Source organism: Oryctolagus cuniculus, chromosome 7, assembly GCF_964237555.1.
Source record: "Oryctolagus cuniculus chromosome 7, mOryCun1.1, whole genome shotgun sequence".
NCBI lineage: Eukaryota > Metazoa > Chordata > Mammalia > Lagomorpha > Leporidae > Oryctolagus > Oryctolagus cuniculus.
This window is the reverse complement of record NC_091438.1, coordinates 139865971-139892098: the sequence shown is the minus strand read 5'-3', so window position 1 is coordinate 139892098 and position 26128 is coordinate 139865971. Positions and strand designations below refer to the sequence as shown.

The following is a 26128-nucleotide window of genomic DNA, read 5'->3' as shown; positions in this document are numbered from 1 at the left end:
GAGTGCGCGAGCTAAAACTCTCTCACGTGACTCGGGATGGGTACAGCCCCACCTACTCGGGTGCGCGCGCAACCGGTGGAAGTCGGTCCCCGGCGGTGGGGGGCAGGGGTGGAGAGCGCTCTTGGGCCCCGCGGGGAACGATTCCGCGCGTCTGGATAGGCTGCGATGGCCGTTTCCCCGCCCACCCCGCCGCTCGGCGCGCTCCGATTGGTTGCTGTTGGCGCGAAGGTGCGCGAGTCGGGCCTCACGCAGGGGCCGCAGGAAACAATAGAGGCCGCGCGCGCCGAACGAGCGCCCGCAGCCTCCCCGCCCCTCCCGCAGCGCTCGACCCCGGGATTCCCCCCGGCTCGTCCGCCCGCCATGGCCGACAAGGAAGGTGAGGTTGCTGGGGCCGCCTCAGGAGGGCGGGGGGTGCCGGGGCTGCGCCGTGGCCTCGGCTCGGCCAAAGAGTGAAGGCAGGCCCGACTTGGCTGAGCGCAGTCCCCGGCGACGGAGGCGCGAGGAGGGCGCTCCCCGCGGGGCGGCTAACGGCACGCCAGGTCCTCAGGAGCGATGCCCGCCGGCGCGCGGCGGAGCTGGCGGTGGGGGCCGGCCGGTTGTTTGTCCCTCCTCGCGCTCGGGCTCTGTGGCCGCCGTGCCGCGCCGCTGCCTACCCCTCCCCGGGCCTCCTGGCCGGTCCCGTAGACTCCGCGGCGCCCCGAACTGGAGCCTCGGGCCGGAGTGAGCTGGGGACTTCCGGCCCCGCGCGGGCGGAGAGGCGCGGCGGAGCCTCGGCCTGGGAGGTCGAGCCGAGTCGCCTCCATTTCAGTCAGGACGGGGGAGCGCGCCTGCCTCCACTCGCTAACTTAGTTTGCTTAAAAAAAATCTTTAGCAGCCTTTGACGACGCGGTGGAAGAGCGTGTGATCAACGAGGAGTACAAAATATGGAAAAAGAACACCCCATTTCTGTACGACTTGGTGATGACCCACGCCCTGGAGTGGCCCAGCCTAACTGCACAGTGGCTTCCAGATGTAACCAGGTGACAAGAATCTCTTGCGCGCTGTTTTGATGGCTCTTCGGTGTAGAGTCTCCCGTTCCTTTTTTTCTGTTCTCGCTCCGGTCCGCCGGAGAGTGCACGTGATCCGAGGCTCTGGGGGACGTGTTTTCACTCCCCCCTCTGCCTCCCTTCGGAGGCCCAAAAGTAAGGCAACATGTAACATTGTGTAATTCTCCTGATAAGAGAAAACAGACCGGCGTTGTCTTGCTCTGATACTCGAGGAGTCGTGTTATAGCTGCAGTTGACCCAGTATTTAAAATCGTGTGAGATTTGTCAGCTTTCGGCAGCGTTACGACCTTGTAGCAAGACATTTGGGATCTCATGTCACAGCTGATTACAAAGATGCCCGGCAGCTGCCTTCAGGGAGGCAAGTGGAAGCTGCTGAGAGGCAGTGGAGATAGTTGGGATGCGGGGGAAACACCTGGAAGGATAGTTTTCCTGTCAGGGAGAGGGCATGGCGAAAGCCTGTAGGTAGCTCTGATAGAGGAGATGAAATGTTGTCTAGTATTGCCGATGTGTCTGTTAGAATAATGGTTTTTCTGTTATAGAACATCTTTGCTTTTGATAATAACATTCTGACAGTGTTTTGTGTACTAAATAAAATCTTCAAAATAAATCTTTGCAAGTTAAAGTGTACTAAGCCTTTGACTATAGTGTAAAAAATGCTTCAAAAAATAAAATATAAAGTTAAAAGTATTTGCAGAATGTGGATTATTAGACTATGATTCGGCTCAGTGACAAGGAGGCCCCCTCCGCTGGTTCATTCCTTAAATGCCCCTAACAGCCAGGTCTGGGCTACGCTGAAGCCAGGAGCCAGGAACTCAATCCAGGTCTCCCACACAGGTGGCAGGAACCCACTCACCTGAGCCATCACCACTAGGAGCCATTGCCTCCTATGGTATGCACTTACAGAAAGCTGAGACTCGAAACCAGGCATTCTGATATAGATGCCAGTATCCCAACCTGTGCCTTAACTGTTGTGCCAAATGCCAGCCCCTTTCTGTCTTTCTGTGTAAGATGGATGTTCTCGGCATTGTTTGTCAATTCTGTGTGAAGGGGTATTTCTCAACCTAACTTCTGAGCTCTTGATTTTTTTCCAGCTGCCTTTTAGTGTCGTCTTTGGAGTATTTTACTGGCTTCCCTAACTTGATATGTTCCAAACTGAATAATTCCTTCCACTGAGGTCCCACTTCAGTTTATCTTATTTTTGTCATAGTTGGCTTTGGTTGGACATTCTTAGGTTTTAGCTTTTATCCACTTGACAGGCAGTTGATTTATAAGCCGTAATGAATTCTACTTGCGCAGCATCTTCCCCAGGTAGACCAGGGATTCTCAAATTCTAATATGCATCATGATCAGCTGAAAATGGAAAACATTGTTGTGCCCCACACCAGAGTTTCTGATTCAGTAAGTCTGGGGTGGATCTAAGAATTTTTTTTTTTAATTGGCACAGAAAGAGACAAAGAGATCTTATCTGCTGAGATACTCAAATGCCTTCAGTAGTTGGGGCTGGGCCAGGCTAAATCCAGGTCTCCCACATCAGTGGCGTGGACTCCAGTACTTGAGCTGTCACCTGCTGCCTCCCAGGGTACACATTAGCAAAAAGCTATATTGGAAGTGAGGAGGGCACTCACACCCAGACACTCTGCTCCTGTATGGCATGCCAGCTGCCTAACTGGCCTATTAAAAGCTTTACCAAATGCCTGCCCCTGTATTTCTAACCAAAGTTCCCAGGTAATGCTGATGGTATTGGTCCTGGCACCACAGTAGAAGAACCTCTGCTTTGGGGGAGTGTGGTGCAGAAGGTTAAACTGCCAATTGGTGTCCAGTCCCATATCAGAGTTTGAGTTCAAGTCCTTGCTACTTGACATCCAATCCAGCTTCCTGCTAGTGTACTCTGGGAAGCAGAGTGAATCATGGCTCAAGAGGTTGGGCCTCTGCCACTCATATGGGAGACCTGGGTAGTTCGAGCTCCTGGCTTCAACCTGACCCAGACCTGGCTGAAGCCATTTGGTTGTGAGCCAGCAGAGGGAAGGTGAGGGGGTCGTGGCAAGGTGGCAGGGGCCCATGTGCTTTGACCATCTTCCATTTTGCTGCTTTCCCAGGCATATTAGGAAGCCAGCTGGCGCCGTGGCCCAACAGGCTAATCCTCTGCCTAGTGGCGCCTGCATACCGGGTTCTAGTCCCGGTCGGGGCGCCGGATTCTGTCCCGGTTGCCCCTCTTCCAGGCCAGCTCTCTGCTATGGCCCGGGAAGGCAGTGGAGGATGGCCCAAGTGCTTGGGCCCTGCACCCCATGGGAGACCAGGAGAAGCACCTGGCTCCTGGCTTCGGATCAGCGCGGTGCGCCGGCTGTGGCGGCCATTGGAGGGTGAACCAACGGCAAAGGAAGACCTTTCTCTCTATCACTATCCACTCTGCCTGTCAAAAAAAAAAGGGGGGGGGGGAAGCTGGATCAGAAGCAGAATAGCTGGGACACCAACTGGCACTCCAATATGGGAGCTGCACCACAGCATAGCCCCTTAAGTTAGAAAAAAGTGCTTGGAGGGGCTGGCACTGTGGCGTAGCAGGTTAAGCCTCTGCCTGGCGACTGGCATCCTATATGGTGCCGATTTGAGTCGTCTTGGCTGCTTCACTTCCAGTATAGCTCCCTGCTAATGTGCCTGGGTAAGCAGCAGATCGCCTTGGGCCCCTGTACCCATGTGGGAGACTTGGAAGAAGCTCCTGGTTCAGCCCTGGCCGTTGTGGCCATTTGGGGAGTGAACCGGTAGATGGAAGATTGGTTTCTGTATGTGTGTGTGTCTGCCTTTCAAATAAATAAATCTTTTTTTAAATACTTGGAAAATTTAACTTATGTGGTTCTTATACTCAGCTGTATGGAAGATGCATTAAAAGTAGAAAACAGGGGGGCCGGTGCTGTGGCACAATGGGTTAACGCCCTGGCCTGAAATGCCGGCATCCCATATGGGCGCCGGTTCGAGACCCTGCTGCTCCTCTTCCGATCCGGCTCTCTGCTGTGGCCTGGGAAGGCAGTGCAGGATGGCCCAAGTCCTTGGGCCCCTGCGCCCACGTGGGAGACCTGGAGGAACCTCCTGGCTCCTGCCTTCGGATTGGTGCAGCTCTGGCCGTTGTGGCCAATTGGGGAGAAAACCATCAGATGGAAGACCTCTCTCTCTCTCTCTCTCTGTATCTCCTCTCTCTGTGTAACTCTGACTTTCAGATAAATAAATAAATCTTAAAACATTTAAAAAAAAAAAAAGTAGAAAACAGGGGCAGGCATTTGGTCTAGCAGTTAAGACACCTGTATCTCACTTTGAAATTCTCTGGGTTCAATACCCAGTTCTGGCTCCAGCATCAGCTGGGAGAGAGGCAGCATTAATGGCTCAAGCGATTGGGTTCTTGCCACCCATGTGGGAGGCCTAGAATGAGTTTACAGCTCCCAGCCTCAGCACAGCTCCACCGTGAGCATTTGAGAAGTAAGCCAGTGGGTGGGAGTTCTGTGTGTGTGTGTCTCTGCCTCTAAAGGAGAATGGAAGCAGGCACAGGGCATAGCAGTTGAGATGCCACTTATCCCTTGTCAGAATGCCTGGGTTCAACTTCTGCTGTGATGTCAATTCCAACTTCTGCTCATGTGCTTCTTGAGATGTAGTATGTGATGGCTTAAGTAGTTGGGTCCCAGATACCCAGGTCAGAAACTTGAATTGAGTTCTTGGTTTCCCCAGTTTTGGCTTAGCTTAACACTGGTTGTTGTGGGTACTTGGGGAGTGAACCAGCAGATGGGAGATTGATACTGATATATCTTTCTCTGCCTCTGCCTCTCAAATTAGTTTCTGAAAATGTTAATTTTTTAAAAAATTTATTTGAAAGTTGTTAGAGTTACACATAGAAGGAGAGGCAGAGGGAGGGAGAGGTTTTTCATCTACTGGTTTACTCCCCAATTTGCTGCAACGGCTGGAGCTGTGCTCATTTGAAGCCGGGAGCTTTTTCCTGGTCTCCCACGCGGGTGCATGGGCCCATTGAGTTGGGCCATCTGCTGCTTTCTCAGGTCATAGCAGAGAGCTGGATCAGAAGAGGAGCAGCCAGGACTTGAACCGGCACCCATGTGGGATGCCAGCACTGCAGGTGGCAGCTTTACCTGCTACGCCACAGCACTGGCCCCAAGGGTTTTGGAAAATAGGGAGCAGTTTTTTAGCCTGGTAGTTGAGATACCCATGTTCCACACTGAAGTGCATGGGTTCAATTCCTGATTCCAGCTTCCTGCCAGTGTGTGCAGTGGTGACAGCGCAAATAATTGGGTTCCTGCCACGCACATGGGAGTTCTGGATTGAGTTCCCAGCTTTTAAATTCAGCCCTGCCCTAACAACCCCAGCTGTTGGAGGCGTTTGGAGAGTAAACCAGCAGATGGGAGTGTGTTCACTGACGCCCTCCCCCATCTCTCCCTTGTTTTTCCTCTGTCCCTGTGGCTCTCAAAAGAGGGAAAAAAAAAAAGTGAAAAAGGTCAGAAATAAGGCTCTTAATGACTTTCTGCTCTGAAAACTTGGTTGTAATAGTGCCCTATTGTGTACATTTATGTCTGTGTGATCTCTCTTGGTGTTACTTACTTGAATAGTAACCATATATTGATATTACAGACCAGAAGGAAAAGATTTCAGCATTCATCGACTTGTCCTGGGGACACATACGTCGGATGAACAAAACCACCTTGTGATAGCCAGTGTGCAGCTCCCTAATGATGATGCGCAGTTTGATGCCTCACACTACGACAGTGAGAAAGGAGGTAGGAATCTTAAAGGTGAAAAAAGTAACCAGTTTTAGCTTTCATATCTTTGAATTACCATAAAAGGAATATGCAATTTGATAAGGTAACTTTTCAAGTTAGAAGCAACATTTAAGCTAGGGGAAAAAAACATGTTTGTTATAAAAAAAATATTAACATGTACTTGATTGTGTACCTTTGTTATACACTTTTCTTTACCAAAGGGCAGGGGCAGTGTTTGTATAATTGAAAGAAGCAAATAACAGCCATATCTTATTGGCTGTGTCCGCTTACGGATGAGGGGTTGCCCTTGAAGAGGTGAAGATTTGCTTGTGGGTGTGAGTAGATATAAGCAGTCTTACTTTTTGTATGAATCAAGCAATCAAGCACAGGTACAGAGGCAGATGTTGTACAGTATGTTGAGCTGTGTCTTGGGTTACCCCATCCCAAACTAGAGTGCCTGCTTGAAGTACTGGCTACCTTGTGCTTCCAATCCAGCTTCTTACTAATGTGCCTGGGAGGCAGCAGGTGATGGCCCAAGTATTTGAGTTTCTGCCACCAAATGAGACACAGATGCAGCTCATGGCTGATGAGGGCTTTTGGTGAGTGAACCAGCAGATGAAAGATAAGTCTCTGCCTCTGTTTCTGTCACACTGCCTTTCAAATAAATCAACCTAAAAAAGGAAACATACATAGGGTATATAAACAGGCATCAAGAAACATGGGTCTGAATTACCCTTGCTATGTGTGATTGGTAGCAATCACTTAACTGTGGCACTCACTGTGTATATAAAGTTAAATTTCAGTAAGCCATTTATGTCCTATTTTTAGGAAATACCCTAAAGGTTTAAATGCTCTTGAAATGCTTACTCCTTCCTTTACAGGAGTGGGAATTGGTGTTTCTTTTATTAACATCAAAGTCAAAATCTTTGTTTGTTTGCATGCCATCCTTCAAATCAGTTTTATTCTCTGAAGGGACGGGACACCAAAGATAAGTTTTTTATAGATGGCCAATAGCCTACAGTGGGGACCAAATGCCCATCCCTATCATATCATTTGTAACATTGTAAATTGCATTACTCTTGTCATTTATCCACTATTCAAAGTCAAAATCTTTAGATAGAAAATGGGGTTCATTATTAAGACTTGAACTGTAAATAATTAATGTTTAATATTTCTAATCTTAGATTTCTCCTGAATAGAATGAATTTTTATATCTTTAAGTTACTTACCATGATTGTAATTGTATTTTTTGGTGGTCTTGGGTTGAGTGTGTTTTGTCTTTTTGTTTTTTACATACTTGTTTGAGTGACAGGCTGAGAGGGAGAAAAACACAGCTCTTCCATCCAGTGGGTCAGTCCCCACATGACCACAACAGATGGGACTAGGCCAGGCCAAAGCTAGGAGCCTGAAACTCAATCCAGGTCTCCCACTTGAGTGGTAGGGAACCAGCTACTTGAGCCATTGCTTGCTGCTTCCCAGGGTGTGCATTAGCAGGAAGCTGGAGTTGGAGGCAGAACTGAGACAAACCCAAGACTCTTGATTAAGAATGCAATTGTCCCAAACTTTTTTCCTTTTTTTTTTTTTAATATATTAAGGCAACAAATTTCACGTGCTTCATAAATAGTTTTATTTTAGATTCATTTTTATTTATTAGAAATGCAGAATTACCGAGAGAGTGAGATCTTCTGTCCACTAGTTCACTCCCCCAAATGGCCACAATGGCCAGGGATGGGCCAGGATTAAGTCAGGAGCAAGGAACTTCATCCGAATCTCCCACATGGATCCAGGTGTCGCTCCCCCTCTTCGCGGAGGAACGACACAGGACCCTGCGCTGTTCTTTCATCTGCTTGGCCCTCCCCGGGTTTGCTGCTGGTCCTTCCCGGGTTGGCTACCGCCCCTTCCACCTCCGTGGAAGGGCGGTTCCCCCTGCCACATTCCCCACTTCCGCAGGGGAGCGGCACACCGCCGGCCGGCTCTCTCGGGGGCTGCACAGGTGTTCCTTCAGGTAGATGTTCCTGGTGCATGTTGTCTCTCTCCTCCTTTATAGTCCTCTTCCACCAATCCCAACTCTGCTACCCACACGCCGAGTACGCTACTCTCCTCCAATCAGGAGCAGGTCCTACAGTTTATTGGTTGAACTGGAGGCAGCTGTGTAGAAGCTGTTTCTCCCTTCTCAGCGCCATATTGTGGGAGAGCAGATGCATAGAATAAGTCTTAATCCCAGTAACTTAGTCTAGTCCGGGTTGCTCCCCACATCCAGGGGCCCAAGCACTTAGACCATCCTCAACTGCTTTTCCCAGGTGCATTAGCAGGGAACTGGATTCGTCCAGCACCCATATGGGATGCTGGTGTTTTAGGCAGTGGCTTAATCTATTATGCAATCATGCCAGCCCCACATACACAGTTCTAAGGACATCATAATACTTCTCACCCTACCCTCCCTACCTCTGAACAGCATCTTTTTTTTTTTTTTTTTTACAGGCAGAGTGGACAGTTAGAGAGAGAAAGGTCTTCCTTTGCCGTTGGTTCACCCTCCAATGGCGGCCACAGCCAGCGTGCTGCTGCCGGCGCACCACGCTGATCCGATGGCAGGAGCCAGGTGCTTATCCTGGTCTCCCATGGGGTGCAGGGCCCAAGCACTTGGGCCATCCTCCACTGCACTCCCTGGCCACAGCAGAGAGCTGGCCTGGAAGAGGGGCAACCGGGACAGAATCCGGCGCCCCAACCGGGACTAGAACCCGGTGTGCCGGCGCCGCAAGGTGGAGGATTGACCTAGTGAGCTGCGGCGCCAGCCTGAACAGCATCTTAAGCACTATACTGCCTGCTACCGCAGTGTAGTTTTCAGTTGTCTTCCATCTGCTGGTTCACTCCCCAGATGCCCACAAAGGCCAGAGCTGGGCCAATCTGAAGCCAGGAGCCTGAAGCTTCTTCCCAGTCTCTGACATGGGTTCAAGGGGCCCAAGGACTTGGGCCATCTTCTGCTTTCCCGGGCCACAGCAGAGAGCTGGATAGGAAGCGAAGCAGCTGGGCCTTGAACCAGCGCCCGTATGGGATGCTGGCGCTTCAGGCCAGGGTGTTAACCCACTGCGCTATAGCACTGGCCCCTGAAGGATTTATCTCATGTATTGGATCACTCATTCAGCAGATAAGTTGAGTACTTAAGTGTATGGCCAACATTTTTCTTAGTATAGTGGATACAGTATGCTATATATATTTTTTTTTTTTTGAGATTTATGTATGTGTTTGAAAGAGTTACAGAGAGAAGGAAAGAGAAAGAGTGAGCTTCCATCTACTGGTTCTCTTCCAAATTAGCCTTAGTGGCCAGAGCTGGGCCACACTGAAGCTGGGAGCTTCATCAGAGTTTACTATTTGTGTGTAGGGGCCCAAGCAGTTGGGCCATCTTTTGCTACTTTCCCAGGCACGTTAGCATCAGAAGCTGAATAGATGAGACTTGAACCGCTACACCACAGTGCTGGCCCCACAATATAAATCTGTAATTTGCTTTTCTGGTATAATGTATCATGACTCTATTGTGTACCATAATTAACCATCGCTTACTGATTGACATTAGGTGATTTCCTTCCCCACCCCCCAACGGTTCTTATGTGTATACATTGGATAGTTTCACTGTAGAAATGTTTTCTATGAATACAGTGCTGGATCAGAGGGCAAGACTAGTTTTAAGTATACTTGATGCTGCCAGATTGCCATCCAAAGGATATTCACAATCTCACCTACAGGTTTTGTATTTATCTGTTCCCTTGCCAACATTATATGTAATAGCACCCAACCTCATTTTACTTCACTTTTTAATTTGTGATAATTAGCTTATTTTAAAATATGTGCCTTTTGTTAATATGCTTTGAACTATCTAATTTTTTTGCTCATTTTTCCTTTTTGAGCTATCTTCTTATATGGTAAATTACCCCCAAAAAAGATGCTGTTGACTTTTCCGAGTATTCACTAGTTCTTCTTTCAGTGCTTCTTTTTTTTTTTTTTTTTAACCATTAAAGCTTTTTCTTTATGATATTTGTTTTGGAGTTAGGCATGGAGTAGGAATCCAAGCTTTTCTCTTAAATGATAAGCAGATTTTTAAATATCAGTTTTTTTATTTTATTTTTTTGTGTGTTTTGACAGGCAGAGTGGACAGTGAGAGAGAGACAGAGAGAAAGGTCTTCCTTATGCCGTTGGTTCACCCTCCAATGGCCGCCGCAGCTGGCACGCTGCGGCCGGCGCATCGCGCTGATCCGATGGCAGGAGCCAGGTGCTTCACCTGGTCTCCCATGGGGTACAGGGCCCAAGCACTTGGGCCATCCTCCATTGCACTCCCTGGCCACAGCAGAGAGCTGGCCTGGAAGAGGGGCAACCGGGACAGAATCCGGCGCCCCGACCGGGACTAGAACCCGGTGTGCCGGCGCCACAAGGCGGAGGATTAGCCTAGTGAGCCGCGGCGCCGGCCTAAATATCAGTTTTTTAAAGATGTATTTATTTATTTGAAAGAGAAGAGAGTCAGAGGGATCTTCCATCCCAAATAGCCACAATGGTCCGGGACCAAGCCAGGCCAAAGTCAGGAGCTTCATCGGGGTCTCCCATGTAGGTGGCAGGGATCTAAGGACTTAGGCCATCCTCCTCTGCTTTCCCAGGTGCATCAGTGGGACTTAGATCGGTGCATATACAGGATGCTGGCTTTGCAGACAGTAGTTTAATTCGCTATGCCACAGCACTGGTCCCCAAATACCAAGTGTTAACTAATCCATTTTACCTACTGGTTTGAGGTGACATTTTTTGGGGGGAAAAACAAAAAAGATTTTATTTATTTGAGAGGGAGAGACAGAGAGAAAGGTCTTCCGGCCGCTGGTTCATTCCCAAATGGCCAGATCTGAGCCAATCCAGAGCCAGGAGCCAGGAGCTTCTGGGTCTCCCATGTGGGTGGCAGGGCCCCAAGCACTTAGGCCATTTTCCACTGCTTTCCCAGGCTACAAGCAGAGAGTTGGATAGAGGAGCAGCTGGAGCGGGAACCAGTGCCCATATGGGATGTCACACTGTTTGACATGTATGCCCAAATCTTTTTTTCTGGTAACTTTTTTTTTTTTTTTTTTTGGTGTGATATCAAACCATTTGCCTTTAATGTACTGAAGAGACCATTATCTTCATGATTTTATTAAATAGTTTTTTTAAATGCCAGTAATATATATGATAATGACTATGTAAATCCCCTGTTTGAGCCTCACAAAGTTTTCTTGTGACCCAGATTTTGTAACTTACCCCAGGGTTACAAAGTTTATCATCTCCCATACCTTCCTCTTTATTTTTTGTGCCTCCCTTCCCCCATTCCTTCAAAATCTTTTTCAGATCAGTGGGTAGGCTTAGTGCTTGAAGGATATGGAATGATGGAGGCAGATGTCCTGATTAATGTCCCTTAAAGTGTGTGTTTCTTAGGTGATTGGGAAGATAGCTTCCTACCTAAAAGGTGAAGTGTCCTGGACTCTCGGATTTAACCGTTGATTTAATCTTGGCAGTCGATTACAATCTACTTAACCCCGTTTGGTTTAAGGCAGTTGCTGGCAGACAGTTTCAGAAGATCATTGAACTTCCAAAGTGCAAAGAAATAAAACTGCTTCTGTTTTGACATTAAAAGGAATCCATGTTTTTGTTAGAGCTAGCTTGGCTGTAGTCAAGTTTTAAGCCCTTTAATGCAAAATTGTACCTCACACCCTTTACCAAGAATAAGTTTATTTTTAACAACTTTGTAGAATTGGTTTCTGTATTTTATTTGAGAGGCAGGAGGAGAAAGGAGAACTTTGATATGCCAGTTCATTCCCCAGAAGCCTACAGCAGCCAATTCTGACTGGCAGGGACCCAACTGCTCAAGCCATGCTGCCTCCCAGGGCCTGTATTAGCAAAGAATTGGAATTGGGAATAGAGCCAGGACTCAAACCTATGCCCTCCTAAATGTGACACCAGCATCTAAACCTGTGTATCAACTGCTAGGCCAAATGCCAGCCCCTATTTTTTCCCTTTAAAAAAAGAAATCTTTGTTCTCAATTATGTAATAAGCTTATATTGAATTATAATACAGATACTTTGGGTATTTGACTTAGGATGTTAGAGTTAGAGCTTCCTTTTTTTTTTTTTTTTTTTTTTTTTTTTTTTTTTTTTTTTTAAGATTTTATTTCAGAGGTAGAGCTAGAGACAGAGAGAAAGGTCTTCCATCTGCTGGTTCATTCCCCAAATGGCTACAGTGGCCGGACCTTGGCTGATCCAGAGCCAGGAGCTTCTTCTGGGTCTCCCACACGGGTGCAGTGGCCCAAGGACTTGGACCATCCTCCACTTTGTATCCAGGCCATAGGCAGAGAGCTAGATCAGAAGTGGAGCAGCAGGGACACAAACTAGTGCCTATATAGAATGCTGGCGCCACAGGTGGAGGCTTAGCTTACTATGCCACAGGGCCAGCCCTGTTAGAACCTCTTAGTTTCAAAAGTTTATAGACTTATAACACTATATATATAGTGTTAGCAATCAAAATGTTGGTTCTTTGTGGTGCTATTATTGATTTGGAAGTACACATTAATGGCTTCTGGGACACTGGAAATGTTTATATTTTCACCTGAGTGGTCATTCCCCTGGTGCATACATATGTAAAAATTCATCAGGCTATAGATTTGTGGACTTCTATAATGTGTTATATCTCTTTTGTTTTAATAGTATTTTATGTGGAGAGAAATAGAAAGGAAGTTGGACCTTAGTTTCAATTCAGTATATTGTGCATTGATAAGCCAGCCTTTCTTCCTGTTTCAAATTGGCCTGTAGCCAACTTGAACCTGGGAGCCCACTAATTATAGATAGATAAATCTTTGTCTATATTAAAGCTCAATTTTGAATTCTCCAAGCTGAATTCTTACTACTGTACTTTGTTAGGGAGGATCACATTTAGTCTATGCCCAGTACTGAAATGACTACATTATGTAATGAAGCCTCTTGTTCTGTGCTGGCTTTTGCTTTTCCTTTGTTACTGGTGCCTCTTTTCAGGCATCATGCCTTCTTTGGTAGTAATGTGTTACAGGTGTGGACCTCCCTGTGCTTAAACTGGAAGTTCCGTAAGGAGGTATCATAATGCTTTTGTGTGCTTGTTGGCGGGTGTTAATCTGTTTTTTTCTCCCTTGGATTCTTTCTTGAACTTTCATATTTAGCTTTTTAGCCTGTTTGAAACATTTGCTTTTCAGTTTGTAAAAGTTATTTTGAAGTTAAAAGTTATCTAATACACCAACCGTATTACCTATCTACATTTTTGTCTTCTGAAAATTTTTGTCCTTCAGTGAGTAACACTTGTTTAGCAGTGCTGATAGAGCATTTGTATGTACAAGTTAACTGTCACAGCTTCTTTGCCTTATAGAGAATGTATTTGAGAGTCAGAAAGTGAAGGCTTTTCCCATAATCATCAAGGCCTGGTCTAACACTTCTGAGCCTTTTAATATTTATCCTGGCTTCTGTAATTCTTTGGCTGACCATTAACTATACCTTTGTTTTTATATTGCCTTATAATATTGCCTTATTATATTGTTGAATATTTTGTAATGGTATTTAGGTGAACTCTTGGATGCATATAGTAGTCAAAATGAGAATTTAAAGTGTTTTTGTCTAGTCCATGCATACCTTTGTTTTTATATTGCCTTATAATATTGCCTTATTATATTGTTGAATATTTTGTAATGGTATTTAGGTGAACTCTTGGATGCATATAGTAGTCAAAATGAGAATTTAAAGTGTTTTTGTCTAGTCCATGCATACCTGTTTTATTTCAACCAAGGACATTGATTGGCAAGTGTAAATGGAGGTCAAGAAAATGGAATTAGCTGTTGGGGCTCTGTTACTCCTCATTGGGCTAAAAGAAATGCTGTAGGGATATGAGTGTGATAGTATTTCAGAAAGGTCACTCAAGGGCAGGTATTGTGGCACAGTAGGTTAAGCCGCTGCTTGGGACACCTGCATCCCATATTGGAGTGCATTTATTTATCTTTTCAAGCAGAGAGAGCTTCCATTCACTGGTTCAATCCCCAAATGTCCACTGCTGCCAAGGTTTGGTCCAGACCAAATCCGGGAGCCTTGAAGTCCATCCTGGGTGGTAGGTACTCAAGTACTTGAGTCATCTGCTGCTGCTTTCTCAGGCACATTAGCAGGGAGCTGGATTGGAAGCAGAACAGCTGAGACTGGTCCTGTGTGGAATGCTGGCATCAAAAGCCATGGCTTAACCCACTAATGCTAACCTCATTTTTTTTTTTAAGGTGGGAAGTGCCCCAAATTAGAGATTCAGGTGAATGGTATAAGAGGGACTCTTTAATGCTTAGTAAACTGTGTACTTAATAATCATTTAAATAGTAACTTGAGTTTTGTTTATTTGGCATAATTGTAGTTTAAATGATACTTGAAAACTAGTAAGAATCTCCTTTTGAAGTGGAATTGCTAGTTAATTTCAAATAGTGAGGGCAGTGCTTCTTATTAAGTATTTAACTATGTACTTAGAGTGTAAAAGACCAACAAATATCTAAATCACTTGTATACTGGCTTACTGATAAAAGTCCTTGTACTCTGGATGACATACCTAGAATAATTCCTGCTTTTTCCTCATTTGCACTTGATCTTATTTACAGAATTTGGAGGTTTTGGATCAGTTAGTGGAAAAATTGAAATAGAAATAAAGATCAACCATGAAGGAGAAGTAAACAGAGCTCGTTATATGCCCCAGAACCCTTGCATCATTGCAACAAAGACTCCATCCAGTGATGTTCTTGTCTTCGACTATACTAAGCATCCTTCTAAGCCAGGTACCTGCCCTTTTCTAGTCAATTGCAAATAATGCATCAAGAGTGGGAATACATGGTTCCACTCATTCTGAGTATAATTACTTGTTGTTTGTATAATTTAACATTTTGTGATTTATATTACTACGTAAATATGAATGCATACATTTTTCCCTTTATGCTTCTTGCCTTAAAAATTTTTTTTAAGCAGAATGATAATATACCTTAAGTATCATATATTTGGTCATAATGAGTTCTATATTTTTAAATGTTAAACTTTAGATACCTTGATCCAGTCGAGTTGTGTTATGCTTAGTAGATCCAGAGAGTTGATGGAGTAGGTAATCTTGGTGTGTCTCAACTCTGCAGACCCTTCTGGAGAGTGCAACCCAGATTTACGTCTCCGTGGACATCAGAAGGAAGGCTATGGACTTTCTTGGAACCCAAATCTCAGTGGGCACTTACTTAGTGCTTCTGATGACCACGTGTGTATCCTTCCCATTTGGGCTAATTACCAGTTGGATTTCTTTTAGGAGGTTTGTGAAGTAAAAATTTGTCATTTAATGGTTGATTTTACATTTAAGACCATCTGCCTGTGGGACATCAGTGCTGTTCCAAAGGAAGGAAAAGTGGTGGATGCGAAAACCATCTTTACGGGGCACACAGCGGTCGTAGAGGATGTTTCCTGGCATCTTCTCCATGAATCTCTGTTTGGGTCGGTTGCTGATGATCAGAAACTTATGATGTGAGTGGGATCCTTTTTTATTTTTCCTCTGAGTGTTTCCTAAGTTGTGTAGTTACCATTTCAAGCGTTTTTCTTATTTACTTTTTCTTTCTTTCTTTTTTTTTTTTTTAAGTTGGGATACTCGTTCAAACAATACTTCCAAGCCAAGCCACTCAGTTGATGCTCACACTGCTGAAGTGAACTGCCTGTCTTTCAATCCGTATAGTGAGTTCATTCTTGCCACAGGATCGGCTGACAAGGTCTGTTTTGTTTACTTTAAGAGAATATATAGGATTAATTTCCCCAGCATCATTGGAATGTACATAGATCTTTTTAGTCACAGATTTTCTTTAAAAAAAAATTTATTGTTCTTGTTCTTTTCCTTTTGTATGTAGACTGTTGCCTTGTGGGATTTGAGAAATCTGAAACTGAAGTTGCATTCCTTTGAATCACATAAAGATGAAATATTCCAGGTAAGAAGCACCAGTGTTACTAAATTTTTTTTTAATTTATTTATTTAAAAGTCAGAATTACAGAGAGAGAGGTGTCTTCCATCCACTGGTTCACTCCCTAAATGGCTGGAGCTGCGCTGATCCAAAGGCAGGAGCCAGGAGCTTCTTCCCACGCAGGCACAGTGGCCCAAGGACTTGGGCCATCCTCCACTGCTTTCCCAGGCCACAGCATAGAGCTGGATCGGAAGCAGAGCAGCCGGGATATGAACCGGCATCCCTGTGGGATGCCGGCACTGCAGGCGGAAGCTTTACCTGGTATGCCACAGTGCCGGCCCCAATTTTTTTTTCTTAAAAGAAGACTTGTGTATATTACTGGGCACACTTGTGCTTTATCTGGTGCATAAAATAGTAGGGATCTTTCTTTTTGCCTGTATTAACATCTGTGGAAATGAGTTGTTTTTCCTCCAATTGTGTTGTGTTTTATATATGTATACACACACACAGAGAAATGTTATTTCTTTGAGTTTGGATTTTAGTTGGTTTTGTTTTAGACTGATTTATTTATTTGAAAGAGAAAGAAAGAGCTTCCATCTACTGGTTTACTCCTCAAATGGCCTCAACAGCCAGGGCTGGACCAGGCTGAAGCCAGAGACCCACAGACTTGGGCCGGGATTCAAGCTCTACCCATATTGGATGACAGCATCAGATGAGGCAGCTTAACTTGCTGCACTGTGTAACACGATGCTCTTGCCCCCTCTCCCCCTCCCCTGTACTATCAAACTGTATTTTGGCCACCTACAATCTTAGGGTATTAGTGTCTGATTATTTTCACAGCTTTAGTCCTGACAATTGTTTTTGTTTCCATTCATTCATCTTTTTTTATTTTTTTTTTCGTTTTTTTTTGTTTGTTTGTTTGTTTTGTTTTTGTTTTTGTTTGTTTGTTTTTTTTTTTTGACAGGCAGAGTGGACAGTGAGAGAGAGAGACAGAGAGAAAGGTCTTCCTTTTTTCCGCTGGTTCACCCTCCAATGGCCACCATGGCTGGTGCGCTGCAGCCGGTGCACCACGCTGATGTGATGGCGGGAGCCAGATACTTATCCTGGTCTCCCATGGGGTGCAGGGCCCAAGCACTTGGGCCATCCTCCACTGCACTCCCTGGCCACAGCAGAGAGCTGGCCTGGAAGAGGGGCAACCGGGACAGAATCCGGCGCCCCGACCGGAACTAGAACCTGGTGTGCCGGCACCACAAGGCGGAGGATTAGCCTAGTGAGCCGCGGCGCCGGCCCATTCATTCATCCTTTATAGCTCCTGGTTTTCTGCCTAAGATTTATTTATTGAAAATCAAAGTTACAGAGGGAGAGAGAGAGAGAGTGCATGCGTCTTCCATTTGCTGTTTCACTCCCCAGATGGGTGCAACAGCCAGTGTTAAGCCAGGCTGAAGCCTGGAGCTTCATCCGGTTCTCCCTAGTGGGTGGCAGGGGCCATCTTCTGCTTTTAGCAAGGAGCTGGATCAGAAGGGGAGCAGCCGGAACACAAACTGCCACCATACAGAATGCAGTCTAGTGCTTTTGTCACAGGCAGCAGTCTTACCTACTGCACTGCAACACCAGCCTTGGATACAGCTTTCTTTTTTAAGACTTTTTTTTTTTAAAGGCAAAGTTACATAGAGCGATCTTCATTCACTGGTTCATTCCCCAAATGGCCACAACAGCTAGGGCTGGGCCAGGTTGAATCCAGGAGCTTCATCTGGGTCTCCACGTGGCTACAGGGACCCAAGGACTTGGGCCATCTTCCACTACTTTCCCAAGTGTATCAACAGTGAGCTAGATTGTAAGTGGAGCAGCAAGGACTCCAGCTGGCCCCCATATGGGATGCCAGCCCCAGGTTTATCTTTTTAAAAATTACTTGCTTTGGAAGGCAGAACAGAGAGGGATCTCTCATTCTCTGGTTCACTCCTTACATGCCCACAATTGCCACAGGTAGGCCAAAACCAGGATCCAGGAATAACATATAGGTCTTCCCCATGGATGACAGGAACCCACTGGGTACTTGGGTGCTCATTAGTAGGAAAATGGATCAAAAGCATAGTGTAGCCAGGACTTGAACTGACATGGAATATGGATGCAGAGTCCCAAGCAGTTAACCATCTGTGACATCACCAGCTTCTTGCTCCTTTATAATAAAGCCATTTGACTCAGCTCAACAAATTCATTTGCTGTATTCAAAGCTTATTGCCAAGTCACTGTGAGGGAGATACAGTGTAGTTTGTGCATTGTTTTAAATTTGATAGTGAGGAAAAAGCTATTTAGAAATTATTATAATAAAAGGCTTTGTTATGTGTTCAGGAGGTGAGGATAGTCAAGGTTAATTCTGGAGGGTGAATGTGGCATCTGATCTGGGCTTCAGATAAGATGTACTGCTACATAACGTAACATAGTCTGTTACCTTTTATAATGGTGTTCTGGTGTTCTTGCCTGAAGAGTATTCAAATTCTTCCCTAACTGCTGGTCAGTAATGCTTTCTCTGTACCATGAAGCTAACACTTTCTTTCCAAACAGTATCAGGATATGTGATTGTTGCGTTTGTCGTAGTTGACTTTTGTCTAACTATAATAAAGTCATTGCTGTTTGTTTCGGATATTTTTTAATGGGAGTCTTTTTAATTAACTAATTTGAGGGCGGAGTATCAGAGAAAAAGAGTTTGCATCCACTGGCTCACTCCCCAGATGGCCACAACAACCAAAGCTGAGCCAGGTACTTGGGCCATCTCCCACTGTTTCCCAAGCATTCGCAGGAAGATCTGGAGTAGAGTAGTCAGGACTCCAGCGAGCACTCTGATACGGGATGCTGGCATCACAAGCGGTGGCTTAAATGCTATGCCACAATGTTGGCCCCAGTAGGAGTCATTTTTAATCTTTATATGTGATACGGAATTCATAAGTAATTGGGAAAACAATTATATATGCCATCTGTACTTTAGTTCACAATTGGATTGCATTTGGCGAGAGATCAGTTATACAATCATAGATAAGATGTAATCTCAAAAATATGAGGGTTGGGTGTTTGGCATAGCAGTTAAGTTGCCACCTGGGACACTTGCATCCTGTATCCCTGGCTCCATTTCTTCCGGCTTCCTGCTAATGCAAACCCTGTGAGACAACAGATGATGGCTCAAGTACTTGGGTCCCTGCTACTACCCACTTGGAAATAAAATTTCAGGTATTTTTCCCCTTGGTATTTCTAATTCTTGGCTTTTCTACTTCATTTTTGTGTGTAGGTTCAGTGGTCGCCTCACAACGAGACCATTTTGGCTTCTAGTGGTACTGATCGCCGACTTAATGTCTGGGATTTAAGGTAAGTCTTGTATTAGCTCCTCCTTGCATAGTGTTTTATTTACACAGGTCGTTGGAATGAATCTCTTTTGACTTTTTAAATTATCTTTATGCTAGTAAAATTGGAGAGGAACAGTCCCCAGAAGATGCAGAAGATGGACCACCAGAGTTGTTGGTATGTTGTGAACTTTTGAGTCTTATTGAAATAGCAAGTAATTTAATGTTCTCGGTATACATTTCATATCTTTGTTTTTCCTTTTCAGTTTATTCATGGTGGTCACACTGCTAAGATATCTGACTTTTCCTGGAATCCCAATGAACCCTGGGTGATTTGTTCGGTGTCAGAAGACAATATCATGCAAGTATGGCAGATGGTAAGTGTTGGGTCATTTATTTATGGAAGCTTAGATAAATGAGAGGTAGCATCATCTCATACATGGAGTCTTCAAGAAATCTGTGGGCTACATATTGTGAAAAAACAATTTCAGTGTTTTTGCACAAAAATAAACAGCTTTTTATTTTTAAAAAAAGATTTATTTGGTTTAAAAGAGTTACAGAGAAAGATCGGTCTTCCATCCACTGGTTCACTCCCTAGATGGTCATAGCAGCCAGGGTTGGGCCAGTCCATTTTGCTGGATGTGGGTCCAGGGGCCCAAGCACTTGGGCCATCCTCTGCTGCTTTCCCAGGCACATTAGCAGGGAGCTGGATTGGAACTGGTGTCTTTATGGGATGCTGGCATCACAGGCAGCAGCTTAACTCACTATGCCACTATACCAGCCACAACTTAGCTGTTTAATTCTATTTTTCCATAAGCTTTTTATAGTACCTTCTTATATGCCTCACAAATGTAAATATAATCTTCAGTTTACTCCCAGGCATGACTTTATTACCTGCATATATTTTGTCGTTTCCATCTGCCTGTTCTTTACCTTTATCTGATTGTCTCACTGGTGTTTCAAATTCAGCTAAACAAAACTAACCTTTCCCTCTCCTGTTTTTCATTCCCCTTTCTCCCTCTTGACTTTGCTGTTTTCTGTATAGCTCCAGTGTTTCCCCAAGTTAATCAGACTTCCTCAAGAGTTCTCCATGTCTGGTCATCTTTAGATCTGTCTCACTTGCTACATTTGAAACAGTCTTCTCTGCAGTGTTTCTCCCATCTGTCTTCATTGCACAGATAGAGACAGACATAACCAGAGGAGGTATATAGGCTCTCACAGCATCGAATACTACAGTTTCTTTATGAAACCTATCTAGACATCAAAAACATTCCTACTTCTGTGCCCAAGTTTAGGTTGTTACCTTTAACATTTTCAGAGCACTTAGAAATTAATAAAATAACTGTAATGTACAGTAGTATTTAAAAACTTGCATTCTGGCGATGGGTGGCAGATTGTTATACAACATTTTGAGTGTGCTTAATGCCACTAAAGTGATCACATAAAATGGCTAAGATGGTAAAATTAGGAATTTGAGACAGAACATGCTCACATCTGCTGGTTCATTCTCCAGATTTCTACAGTGACACAGGCTGGGCCAGACCAAAGTTGGGAGTGAGGGACTAAGTCCAAGTCTCCCACATAGATTCTAGGAATCCAATTAATTGAGCCATTATTGCTGCCTTCCAGGGTAAGCATTAGCAGGGAACTGTATTCACAAGCAGACACTCTTGATAAGGCACATGGGTGTCTTTACTATGCTAAATGCTTGCCCTATTATGGATATTTTAGTAATTGCTGGGGGACTGTTGTAAGAACTTGAACTAGGTCCTTTCCAAGACCATCACTTCTATTCTAGTTCATTACTTCATCCAAGTGTTTTTTGTTTAAGGAATTGTTGTAGTATAATAAGAAGTATATATTTAGTCTTTGTCCCAGTTTTAGCACAGCTCCTAAAAAAAAAAAGTGAGCTTTCCAGAATGATGGCTATCTTTTGTCGTTCATAATGATTATCTTTGGATCCCACTTGAGTAAAACTGTAGGCCCCCTGGGTAACCTCATTGTGAAGCTTATTGGAAAGCTGGCATTGTGGAGTGGCCAGTTAAGCTGCTGCCTGGGGAAGGGTGAGGGGTTGTTGGAAATTGAGCTCTCTAAATTTGCTGTGCATCTGGGTTGGTAAATACATTGGTTTGACGGGAGGATGGCATGCCCTGATGTTTCGTGGAAACTGAGCCCCTTCTCTGCCCTCCCTTTGGAATACCTTCCATTTGATTCTAAAGTTGCATTCTCTGTCCTATAAACCAGTAATCAGTAGTACTTTCCTGAGTCAAGAGTGAGCAGACGTCAGAGCCCCCAAAATTGATAGATGGCATACAAGTAGTCTGGGGACCCAGGACTTACAAATGGCCTCTGAGTTGAGGGGGAGGGTCTTTGGGCCTGACCAGGGTTGAGTGGTGTCAAGCCATGCACCACATAGACCTGGGAAATCATTTGGTCTGTTCCTGCCAAGGCAGCTGCAGCCAGGACCCAAAATTCAGTACATCTATACCAGGCAAATTAAGTTAAAAATTTTGCATGGCCTGCTAATGATGTTATAGATGTCCAAATGGTGCTTGGCAGAGACAAAAGATTCCCCAACCTTATACCTATATAGAGTCTGATGCTGTCATTGTTTTTCTTACAGCCTACCCTAGCCCTAGGCACCCATCAGTCCACTTTGTGGATTTGCCTATTTTGGACATTAAAGAAATCACACAGGGTGATTTGTACTTTCTGACTGCTAGATAATCCATTGTAGGCATTTATCATTTATTCACTGATCAGTTGATAAGCAGCTGAATATTACCACTGTCTGGTTAAAGGGTTCAGGAATGTTGGTTATAAAAACAGTAGCCAAACTTCAGTTTTGAGGGCCTATGGGCCAGGTGCCTGTTTTTATTGAAACACAGCTTGTACCGGCGCCGCGGCTCACTAGGCTAATCCTCCGCCTTGTGGCGCCGGCACACCGGGTTCTAGTCCCGGTCGGGGCGCCGGATTCTGTCCCAGTTGCCCCTCTTCCAGGCCAGCTCTCTGCTGTGGCCAGGGAGTGCAGTGGAGGATGGCCCAGGTGCTTGGGCCCTGCACCCCATGGGAGACCAGGAGAAGCACCTGGCTCCTGCCTTCGGATCAGCGCGGTACGCCGGCCGCAGCGCGGCGGCTATTGGAGGGTGAACCAACGGCAAAGGAAGACCTTTCTCTCTGTCTCTCTCCTATTCTTCTATATTATGGGAATGCTGCCTTTTTCTTACTTTACTAAATATTCTTTGCTCTTTTTCTTGTTTTCGGGCAGGCAGAGAACATTTACAATGATGAAGATCCTGAAGGAAGTGTGGATCCAGAAGGACAAGGCTCCTAGACGTATCTGCACTTCTTGTGACTTTAAGCTCCCCTTTTTTTCCTCTCAACCCTGAGATTGACTTAACACTGGTTTTGAGACACACAGACTTTGTTCTGCTATCCCTCTGTAGTAGGTACCACCGACAATGCTATTAGCCCAAGCAGTGGGCAGTTTTCTAATGTTAACTGCGGAACTTGATTCAGCAAAGCCACAAACTTAATATTTAAACTTTCTTCAGGAATTTTCTAGTAACAAACCCAGGTCTAAAGTAGCCACAGAGGGGAATATTGTGTGTGATTTTTTTTTTTCTTCTTACACTATATCCCCGAGTTTTTCAGATTCATTTAATGGTAGAGCAAGGAATAGAGCCAACTGAGGTAGGTGTCTGAGCCATGAAGTTGAAATAATGCAAGTTGTCATTTTTATTCAGGAAATAGGGGAGATTCAAGTCATAGGTTCCTACTCTGAAATCTTCACACCTGACTTTCCAGGATGCACATTTTCCTACATAAACCAGTCTCCTGGTTTCTTCAGTTAAGTTGAAATTACATGTTCCTCTTTCTCCATATATTTTTGCTCATTAGTGTATTTCTTGAGCTGTTTTCATGTTACTCCTTTCCTTTCTGTGAAATGGTTTTGTGTGTTTTTTTTTTTTTTTTAAACTTGGGACCACCAAGTTGTAAAGATGTATGTTTTTACCTGACAGTTGTACCACAGGTAGGCTGTCAAGTTGAGAAGAGTGAATCGATAGCTTGTATTTGTTTTTAAATTTAAATTAATCCTTGATAAAAGTGTTTTGTTTTTTTTTAGGAGTTAGTCCTTGACCACTAGTTTAATACCATCTCCACTTTGGGTGACCTGTTTCACCAGCAGGCCTGTACTCTCCATGACTAACTGTGTAAGTGCTTATAATGGAATAAATTGCTTTTCTACATAACCTCATGCTGATGGGTTTTATTTAGTATATATCAGTCTGTTTTCAAGAAGAGTTGTTTATATTAGGGTTATTTTCCATGATCTTTGATTGTCAAGAATAAAATTAAATATAATAGACCCCAAGCTGGGGCTGGAACTGTGGCACAGCAAGTTAAAGTCATGGCTCACAGTGCTAGCATTCCATGTGGGTGCCAGTTTGAGTCCTAGGTGCTTCACTTCCAATCCAGCTCCTTGCTAATGAATGCCTAGGGAAACAGCAGAGGATGGCCCCTGCACCCATATGGGAGACCCAGAAGAAGCTCCTGGCTTTAACCTGGCCACCCCAGTTGTGGCAGCCATTTGGGGAGTGAACCAGCAGGTAGAAGATCTGTCTCAGCTTCTCTCTTTAACTCTGCCTTTCAAATAAATACATGTTTTTAAATAAAATCGAGCCCAAGCTATAGAAAAAAGCTTTACTCCTTCCCAGGGGAAGTGAAAGACATAAAACACGAAATTAGAGGTGCACAGATCAGTCTTTGGTAAAATTGCATCTTTTTAAAATCTATTCTTAGAGCGCTACATGGATTTTCCAAGAGTGTCAAAGGCAGTGTGGTAAGATTTAAGGCATAATTTAAATTTGGAAAAGATACTTGAACCTTTTCTCATAGAGAGGTTGAATCTCCCCACTATGTTTTTCACTGAGGGTCTATCCTTAGAGGCTGTAAGGAAGCAGTTCTGAAAACTTTTATCATCAAGTACCATAACGAGTAACTCCATTTTTGTTTTTTCACACTGAGTAGATCATTCTGATACAAAACCACTTAAGATCTTTCTGGAAATCTGAAGAGACTTAACACTGGGTTCAAAATTATATTGGTTCCTTTCCAATTCTAGTGTTAAAGTATACTAAAGTTATCTTGATACTATTTTAAGAGTATATATGTCATCACAGTCTAAGAAAAAGTAAACTTTTAAAAGGAGTCGCTAACACGGCACAAAATAATTCAAATTATAAGCCTACATAACAAAAATTGGCTCCTTTTGGACCCCACCCGTGCCTCCCCAAAGTTTTTGAGTTTGGGTTAACATCAGGCAAGATACATTCTTTACAATACTGTAAGAGGTATCCATACATTCATCCGTTACTCAGCATGTGTGTGAGGTTTGCTGCTGGGAGGCAGGATGCTCATGTTCCTCTCGTCAGCGCGCTGACATCAGTACCCGCAGCCTGTGAAACAATCCAGCTAAGAGTTGACTGATGTTCTTCTGCCTCCAGCCAACACAAGAATCCTTGTAAATAGGTCAGCCAGCATTTGTAACTTCTACAGGGTGAATTGCTTGCCAAGTCTGTGGCACTTGTCTGTTTGGAGAAAAGTATATCCAAAAGGTACTTAGTGATCCTTTGCTAAGAAGGTTGGTTTGTTGTTTCTGGGTTACAGATTCGGCAGTACATTTCTAAACAGCCCCTGTAAGGTTGAGAGGGAAAAAAAAAGTAAATTTACACTTTGTGCAACTTGAAATAGTATAGTAGAAAGTTTGTAACAGTGAACTCCCAAGGTTTAAAAGATGCAGGTTTGTGTTCCATCTGATCAGGGCTTTTTATTGGCAAATATATGGGTGCCTCCTATTTGCAAAACTGAATGGTAATCTATCTGATGCAAAGGAATAAAAATTTTCTTTAACCAGGCTAACTTAAGTATTACAGTGCCTGAGATTCTGTAGTTTGATTTCTTTGAATTAATCCTCGTCTTTCCCTGTTGCACTTTAAATCTGCTCCACACAAAGATGTTTAGCAGTTGATTGTCCTCAATTGCAAGATTAAAATAATCTCTGAATAAGTAAAATGAGTTACAGCTCAATAAATCTGTAAACAAATCCTAGCAGATTAGGAAAAGCATAAGTTTGTTATTTGTGAATTTGCAACCAAGATAGAAATTTACTAGGGAATGAATAAAATTTATGAGCATCTATATAATATACCACTTAACACAAGCTTTTGTCTTTTTTTTCTTTTTTTAAGGTGTATTTACTTGAAAGGCAAAATCATCTTTTAATGATCACAACAGCCAGGGTTGAGCCAGTCCAAAACCAGGGGCCAGGAGCTTCTTCCAAATCTCCCATGTGGGTCCAGGGGCCCAAGCACTTGGGCCATCATCTGCTTTCCCAGGCCATAGCAGAGAGCTGGTTGGGAAGTGAGGCAGCTAGGTCTTGAACCGGCACCCATTCCTTTCTGCATCTAAAGCACAGGACTTTATGGGGGTACTTCAGAAAGTTGACAGCATTTAAAAAACAGTAATTCTGGAGCAAGCGTTGTGGCCCAGGAGTGTGAGCTGCCACTTTGGATGCTTGCATCCCATGTCAGTGTGCCTGGGATCAAGTCCTGCCTCTGCTGCTGATCCACTTTCCTGCTAGTTACCTGGGAGGCAGCAGGTGATGGCCAAATAATTGGTTCCCTGCCACCCATCTAAGAGACCTGGATAGTTTCTGTTCCTGGTTTTGCCTGGTCACACCCAAGCTGTTGCAGGCATTTGGGCAGGAACCAATAGATGGAAAATCTGTCTTACTCTCTCTGTCACTCTGCCTTTCAAATTAGTAAATACATCTTTTTTTTTTTTTTAAAGGTTCTTTTTGTTTAGGGGTGGGTGTGTAGCCTAGCAGTCAAGACACCCACACTTCACATTGGAATACCTGGGTTCAGTACCTACTCTGGCTTCTGGCTCCTGCTTCCTACAAATACAGACCCTGGGCGGCAATAGTGATGGTTCAACTAATCGAGTCCCTACTACCCACATAGGATACCTAG

The 26128-nt window shown here is 44.4% G+C and overlaps 3 protein-coding genes across 6 annotated transcripts in view; 1 reads left to right on the top strand and 2 right to left on the bottom strand.

Annotated features, from left to right (window-relative positions):
- Nucleotides 1–63: 63 nt before the first annotated feature.
- RBBP4 (RB binding protein 4, chromatin remodeling factor) lies at nucleotides 64–23347 on the top strand. 2 transcript variants are annotated; one of them, XM_051832087.2, is made up of 12 exons: nucleotides 64–376; nucleotides 872–1019; nucleotides 5667–5812; nucleotides 14443–14616; nucleotides 14962–15077; nucleotides 15177–15337; nucleotides 15450–15576; nucleotides 15712–15789; nucleotides 19043–19119; nucleotides 19215–19272; nucleotides 19361–19471; nucleotides 22363–23347. In XM_051832087.2, the coding sequence occupies exons 1-12, from the start codon at nucleotides 166–168 to the stop codon at nucleotides 22426–22428; spliced, it is 1473 nt and encodes a 490-aa protein (XP_051688047.2). In that variant the 5' UTR covers nucleotides 64–165; the 3' UTR covers nucleotides 22429–23347. The 2 variants fall into 2 exon arrangements, with proteins under 2 accessions (XP_051688047.2, XP_051688048.1); XM_051832088.2 differs by having other exon boundaries at nucleotides 204–376; nucleotides 875–1019.
- Nucleotides 19610–26128, bottom strand: part of RNF19B (ring finger protein 19B) — a 269313-nt gene continuing 262794 nt past the window's right edge. Inside the window, exon 9 of the mRNA XM_070078806.1 lies at nucleotides 19610–21322. Coding sequence (XP_069934907.1) covers nucleotides 21136–21322 — 187 coding nt within the window. The 3' untranslated portion in view covers nucleotides 19610–21135. The remainder of the gene's footprint in view (nucleotides 21323–26128) is intronic.
- The window catches only part of SYNC (syncoilin, intermediate filament protein), a 31964-nt gene continuing 28576 nt past the window's right edge, over nucleotides 22741–26128 (bottom strand). For 2 of the 3 annotated variants that reach the window (XM_051832115.2, XM_051832114.2), the window contains one exon: nucleotides 23785–24791. In XM_051832115.2, coding sequence (XP_051688075.2) covers nucleotides 24759–24791 — 33 coding nt within the window. In that variant the 3' untranslated portion in view covers nucleotides 23785–24758. Of the gene's footprint in view, nucleotides 24792–26128 lie in introns of all 3 variants that reach the window. The other variant, XM_051832113.2, reaches the window with a different exon arrangement.

Bases quoted from the DNA above. Each gene is read 5' to 3' on its own strand.
- RBBP4 (XM_051832087.2), top strand. From the start codon at position 166: ATGGCCGTTTCCCCGCCCACCCCGCCGCTCGGCGCGCTCCGATTGGTT. The intron at 1,020-5,666 runs GTGACAAGAATC...TTGATATTACAG, and splicing joins TGGCTTCCAGATGTAACCAG to ACCAGAAGGAAAAGATTTCA. The intron at 14,617-14,961 runs GTACCTGCCCTT...TCAACTCTGCAG, and splicing joins TAAGCATCCTTCTAAGCCAG to ACCCTTCTGGAGAGTGCAAC.